Genomic DNA, 7,144 nt, shown 5'->3' with positions numbered 1-7,144 from the left:
GCGCGCGCGCGCGCATGCTTCTGGGCTTTCTGTTCATAAGGTATTGTCTGTAGGCCAGATATTAATGTCTGATATCTTCTTCAGTTCTACAGAATAGCACATTGAGGTTGGGTCTCCCCTGTACGGAGAGCTCAATGACTTGGCTAGTCGGAGCAAGCTGGTGTGTTCTGTGGACCCTGTCTGCACCTCCCAGTGCTGGGCTGCAGTTGGGCCACCACACCTGCCTGCACTTGGTGGGTGCTGGGGGTCCAGTGCTCCTCAGGCTTATGCAGCAAGTGTGTATCCACTGACCCATCCAAAGCCTACGGACTTGTCCATTCTGGTAGAAGACACTGAAGTACTTGAACTGTGGGTCAGAACTTACTCGGGTCAGGGTGGGTGCTGTGAGAAACAGCTGTGACCCTGGATGCACTGTGTCATCCAGTCCTGTGTGCAGTTTTACTTTTCTCCCACCTCAATGCCTAGGTTTCTCTAAAAGAATTGGAATCCCTATGTTGTAAGTCTTATGCTATTGTTTTTACATACATCTTGGATATATTTTAAGTTCGGTTATCTTTTTTTTCCTAGCAAGCTTAACTATTACTGAAATATTTATAAATATACCTAACTTCAGTGCTTCTTTTTTCTTTTTTTTTTCATTGTGGTGGATTAATAGCTTTAATTACTGTATTAGCTTTCTCCCTTGTTTTTTTTTTTTTTTTTTTTTTTTTTTTTTTGTGGCGTTCCTTAAACTGACAGTGATGAGTCAGTCCCTGGGCTCCAAACTTTAAAGTCCAGGGTGTCTGCGTTTCGCTCAGGATGCCCTGTGCCTTTTATTGTAAAGGGTTTGTTTTTGTTGTTTTTTTATCTGTGCCTAACAAGAAGCTGCAGCCCTCTGCAGGACTCAGGCCCTCAAAGCCCACGTTACTCTAGAGGTTTACACACACACACACACACGTTTGCCTGTGTGCTGCAGAAGGGGAGCTCCAAGCCTGATTTGCTGGGAACGACACACAGAGAATGGTCGTTCAGAAGTGGCAGTGGACATGTATTTATTTTAGAATGCTAATGCTAAGCTACAAAGATTCTGTAGATAGAGCCAAGTTCTCTGAGATCGACATTCTACAGCCAGAGAAACACTGACTTTCCTAAACTTGAAATGAGGAGACACGGTGTGGACCCCGACACGTTTGACACTTGGCTACCATGGCTGTCATTTACCCTGTACCTTACATTTGAACGTTTTTCTGTCCTTAACATTACAGACACACACTACTCCTAGTCGTTTATTTATAAATAAATTTGTAAATTTTAAAATAAATGCCTTATTTATACATTCGCCTTAGAGTGACAAAAACACTACAGTAAAACTGGAGCTCTAGTGGATGCTGAACGTTCCTCAGGCTGAATTTAAAAACAAAAATTTCATGTTTTTAAACTCATACATAAGATCTAGTAGGAACATACTATTCAGTCAGGAGGCAGTTTGAGAAATAACGAAACGGGAGGTTCCGTTTATGTTTTTAAATGTCTCACTACATTTTGTATCTGTGTGTAGGGACGTGTACATGGTGCTCCTGTGGAGGTCAGTGACCTGGAGGAATCTGTCCTCACCTACCACGTGTGTCCCAGGGTTGATCTCAGGTCAACCATCCCAGCACCTAAAACAGGCTTTCTGTTTGCTATTTCACTTGCTGCTGCTGTGCTTTCGTCCAGGTTTCTGTAGACACCATGGCAGCCGAGCTCACCCTCATAGTTACTAAAAGAAGCGGCTTCTGAGAAGACGTTGACTGGCCATGCTTGGCACATTAGATAGTTGTGGAATAGACTGAGCATTCCTGATCCAAAATTAGGACTTCTTGAGCGTGGGTGTCACAGGGGCAAAATTCCAAAACCCGGTCACAGTCAGAATCTGGGCCAGAATTCTAGATGGCCCAGTCAGTAAAGTGCCCACTGCACAGGCCCGAGGACCTGAGCTTGATCTGTAGCGCCTGACGTGAAAAGCAGCCATGTTGGCACGTGCCTACAGTGCAGTGATGCAAAGACCCCGGGCCTGCTGGCCAGCTGGTCTAACCAAACTGGTGCACTCTAGGTTTGATGAGAGATCCTGTCTCAAAAATAAAACGGATATGACGAAGGCAGAACTGAAATCCACCTCTGGCCTCCATATGCATGCATGCACATACACACAGACCACACAAACACACAAAAAAGGTGAAAGTATTTCTCTCAGGTAGACAGGTCCTAGCCCCAAAATACAAATACAGCCACGTACTCTAGAACCCCATATCTGAAGTACCACCAGTCTCAAACCTTTCACAAAGCAAAAACAAGTACGTACACAGCCTGCCTGAATTGTTTCCTTGGTTTGTTCGATAAGGTGTGTGTCTCAGACTGAAAAGGACTGCACCCCAAGATCAAGTGAGATCCGCTCAACCCTATGGCTTTGAACATACTTAGGTCTAATCTCTTCGGTCACTTTTGTTTTGATGGTAAGATAAGGAATTATTAGCAGGATCATAGTCTCTTGTTCTGTGTGGCCAGCGTGGGTAGGTTGATCAATAGCAAGTAAGAAACCGTCTGATTGGAGATAAACTGAAGACTTGTCTGTTGTGCTTTAATCTCCTCTTAGTGTTTCCTAATGAAGGTGTCTTTCTTTTTGTAGGTTACTCACTATAAACAATACCCTCCCAACACAAGCAAAGTTTATTCCTACTTTGAATGCCGTGAAAAGAAGATAGAAAACTCCAAAGTAAGGAAGGTGAAATACGAGGAAACAGTGTTTTATGGGTTGCAGTACATTCTTAATAAGTACTTAAAAGGTATTGCTTTTCCTCGTACATTTAAAACACTGCTTTCATGTGACTTCCTATTTTTTTCTGTATTATGTTCTGTTCTGTGAAGTAACTTTTCAAGTAACCTAATTTTGATATTTCATTATATTTGATCACCACTTTAGGAGTTGTTTTCTTTTGTTTGAGACACGGCCTTACTTTGTAGCCTAGGCTGGCCTTAAACACAAGGAGTTGCTCAGGCTGTCCTCAAAATCATGGCAGTTCCCCAGCCTCCCAAGTGTTTATAATTGGTGAACTACCACTATGCTGCCTTTTAAAAATTATGCCGGGCGGTGGTGGCGCACACCTTTAATCCCAGCAGAGGCAGGCTGATCTCTGTGAGTTCGAGGCCAGCCTGGTCTACAAGAGCTAGTTCCAGGATAGGAACCAAAAAGCTACAGAGAAACCCTGTCTCGAAAATCCAAAAAGAAAAAAAATTATGACCTGTTTCTGTGAATGCACTAAGACTTAGAATTTGGTGTTTGCATTGGATGTTTTAAGTTAAAGAAAGGTTTTCTGAAACTGATGATTTTCCAAAGAAAGTTTAGGGCAGTAATGTTCAGAAGCCATTCTCATTTACTGATAGACTGAGCCATTGACCCAGGGCAAGAGGTTTGTTTTTGATCTGGAAAATCATTTTGAATTACGTAGATTTAACTAGAATATTTTTATATTGCTTTAGATATATCTTACAGTTTTATTTTTCAAAACTGTTTACAATAGTGGGTTTAATTTTAAAATGCATTTTAAACACGAAAATCCTCCCGGTAATTTTCAGGGGTGGATTGGCTGTTTGCTGAGATCATTTATAGTATATTTTGTAGTGAAGTTTCTACGCAGGAAACCAGTTCCAAAGACCTTACACTTTTGGAAATTTTTAATTTTTAAAGCAAAAACAATTTCAGTTGAATACAGGTTAAGCTTAATTTTACACAAATGATAGCTATTTTAAGGTCACATAGAGCAGACTTGCTGCATTACTGAAAACCCAGTGAGGTGTAAAGGTCCTGCTGTATGGAAGGAGAGTGCACAGGGTCTTAAATACAGCAATTGATACTGGTTTCTAAACATAGAGAATATTTATTTCTGTAACTTTGTAAGTTATTATAGGGGTGTGTGTGTATCGATTGCCTGTTAGAATGGGGCTTCTTAAACCATTGCCATTGGCAATCCCTTCTTGAGGGATTTTTTTTGCACAATTCTGAGTATGTAAGTATATAAAAATAGATATACAAACATTTTCTGACTTAAAAAAATAACTTTATAGTACTTACAGCATTTGTTGACTTGACATGGTGATGCCGTGTACAGTGCAAAGTGCACATGTGTGTGTGTTCAGACCCAGATGGATGAAGTTGCATGATCCAATACAGGTGAACACTGCCAAAAATAAAAATTTTAAAAAAACCCTTGAATTCATTACCTGTTTGGTTTTGAATTAACTTATGGCTCTTGTAGATTCAGAAGTTTTTACTGTTGCCAAAATTTTATAAAACTACCTCACTAAATTATATGTCCTTATCAGTAGTTTACAAAACTGCTCTAGGCCGTGTTTTCTAAATAGCTGTGTATCGTCCTGTAACTAGGTTCTGTACCCTTATCCTCATTTTACAGAGAAGAAGAGATTTAAAGACTATCTAAAGAGCACTGCCGTTTGGTTTTGTTTGTTTTGATGGTGTGCAAGTGATTTTCTATTCTAGCTGCTTGCTTGTTTTACTTTTTGAAGACAGAGCCTCACCATGTAATTGAGGCTGCTTTGGCTCCCCGAGTCCTTGATTTATGAGTGTGAGCCGCTGTGTTTGGCTGCTCCTGTGCTTGTAAAATAATGAACAGTTATGGTGAGGGTGAGCTCTTGGAGGTACAGGTTTCCTTTCTGAATCTGCTCTTGATGGGTGAATCTCGTTCATCCTCTCTGCTTTCCTATCATAAGGGGTGAGAGAGCTGACGGCATTGCTGTGGTGACTCAGCAAGTCACAGAGTGTAAACAAGACCTGTGTGTCCTTCCAGGTAAGGTAGTGACCAAAGAAAAAATCCAGGAGGCCAAAGAAGTGTACAAAGAACATTTCCAAGATGATGTCTTTAATGAAAGGGGATGGAACTACATTCTTGAGGTACAAATGGCTGTCACTTCTTACCTGTTTTGGTTTTTGTTTAAATCAAAATTTCTTGCCGTGGAATTTGAATAGAAAATTCAACTATAAAGCTTTTTGTTGATGATCTGAATATAATAGTTATTTTTAAAGATATTCTTACAAAAGCTAGGTAACATTTGCTTTTCCTCTGTAGTGTCAATCACTAACAAGCAGCAATAAAACAGCAGGTCACCAGGTGCCGTTTACATAGCTAACATCAGCATTTCAGCGTTGATGAAAATAATTTGTTAATTGTTACACTGCATAAAGTAAGATTTTAGAAAAAACTAAGACCCAAGAATATGTTTGGAAACCTTTTACTAAGGCGACAGAATCTAAAATAAACAGAGTTTATAGTGGTCCTGAGCAATATGCTAGTAAGTGACTTAGAATTTAACTCACTTTTTGAGAGGTAATTTAATACATTTCTGGAAAATATACCTTAAAATGGAGAGACACTAATAATTTTTAAAGGATAGCGTTACTTGGCAGTTTCATAAGTTATTTCTAACTTCCTCAAGTTGAAAGTAGATGCTATGAGTTTATCACAACATAATTCTGGGATCCTCCTCTCAGCAAGTAGAATAGTGTGGTGCAGCTCCTTGAGTGAGTTCAGCCCTGCTCTTCACTCTGCTATCATGTACTGAGCATACAAATTCCCTAGCAGTCCCAGCACTGAGAACCAAGTGTTCACATGAGGTTATCAGGGCAGTGACTTAGACTTGGTCATTGAATGTCGGGGTCTTCGTGGCTTTAAATGTCTACTTGCCAGGAAAAAGATAAGTCTTACTTAAAATTCCTCTGTAGTGATCTCCTTTGCTTTGTGTGTTCTTGCACACTAGCCTTTAATCTTTCTTTCTTTTTCATGTATGAAAATAACCTGTGTGGAACAAGTTGTAAGATAGTATGGTAGAATGAAATTTCTCTTTTTCTGAACAAGTCAGGGAAATGCTGTTTTGATCAGTGTTGATCAAAGTGGTAGGTGTTTATAGAGGTAACAACATGAACTTAGGAGCTGGATTGGTGCCTAAGTTACTCATTCTGACTCACTTTAGAAGCTGTGGGATACTCTGACTAACTAGATTATTGCTAATGATTTAACGACATCTATACTTTCTGCAGTGGTAGAAATTTAGCTTTCATAAAATGTAAAAAAAAAAAACTGGCATAACAGGCACCTGTTGAATGAGTAAATATTGTTGCTGTTGCCTCCTGCCAGAAATACGATGGTCATCTCCCAATTGAAGTAAAGGCTGTTCCTGAGGGCTCTGTCATCCCCAGAGGGAATGTGCTGTTCACTGTGGAGAACACAGACCCTGAGTGCTACTGGCTCACCAACTGGATTGAGGTGAGTGGGTTTGGCTTTTATTCGGAATCTTGTTTAAGTGGTGATTGAGCATAAAGACCACTGGGTCCTGGAAGCTTGCTGTCACTGGTAAGGCTGTGTAATCTGCACTCACTCCTGTCTCGGCTCCCTCATCAGTGAGTGATATTTGAACGCAGTGTCTTTCCTGTCCTTCTGATGAAGTGTGATCTTACGAGAGCCTATAAATCAAGTGACTGAGCTCCGTTGACATTGGTCTTATAATTCCTTTTGTTTCTTTTGGCACTGCTGGGACCAGAATCCAGGGCATAGTGCACACTAGACAACCCTTCCACTAAATTACACCTCCAGCCCTTTTATCAAGAAAATTCTTGAAGTGAGGTCTCACCGAGTTGTCCAGACAGGTCTGGAAGTGGCTGTCCTCCTGCCTTGGCCTCCCAAACAGCTGCTGCTCCAGGCCAGCTGACCCATTGGCAGTCTCCGTGTATACTAGCTTAGAGCAAAAGTTGCCCAGTTCCGTTTTAACCATGCAGACTTCTGGTAGACATTCTGTTCCAGTTCATTCACTGATCTTTCAATGGATTTTTCAGCTTCTAATCTAAAAACAGACATTCTATGTTCTTACTGTTTGATTTCTAAATCTAAAAGAAGGGCACATATGTAGTAGGTATTTTGGGTTTCCTTACGTGTATCTCTGAGTGGCTCCATGTTGTCACAGTGCCAGTAATTTTGATGATGATGATGTAATCTCAAGCTTCCTGGTGGAAGCTGCACTGGTCATCTGTGGAGGAAGGGACCAAGTCGCTGGGTGCTGTTTATGTGGCTAACGTCAGCATTTCAGTAGTGACAAAAATAATTTATTATGCCGGGCGATG

General features: G+C 40.7%; 1 protein-coding gene across 1 annotated transcript in view; it reads left to right on the top strand.

Moving 5' to 3' along the window:
* The window catches only part of Nampt (nicotinamide phosphoribosyltransferase), a 38,632-nt gene that overhangs the window by 17,877 nt on the left and 13,611 nt on the right, over positions 1–7,144 (top strand). Inside the window, exons 3-5 of the mRNA XM_026778837.1 lie at positions 2,645–2,801; positions 4,821–4,924; positions 6,165–6,293. Coding sequence (XP_026634638.1) covers positions 2,645–2,801; positions 4,821–4,924; positions 6,165–6,293 — 390 coding nt within the window. The remainder of the gene's footprint in view (positions 1–2,644; positions 2,802–4,820; positions 4,925–6,164; positions 6,294–7,144) is intronic.

The sequence above is a fragment of the Microtus ochrogaster genome, chromosome 1 (genome assembly GCF_000317375.1).
Source record: "Microtus ochrogaster isolate Prairie Vole_2 chromosome 1, MicOch1.0, whole genome shotgun sequence".
Taxonomy (NCBI): domain Eukaryota; kingdom Metazoa; phylum Chordata; class Mammalia; order Rodentia; family Cricetidae; genus Microtus; species Microtus ochrogaster.
Note: the sequence above shows the minus strand (reverse complement) of the source record. Positions and strands in the feature narration are given on the sequence as shown.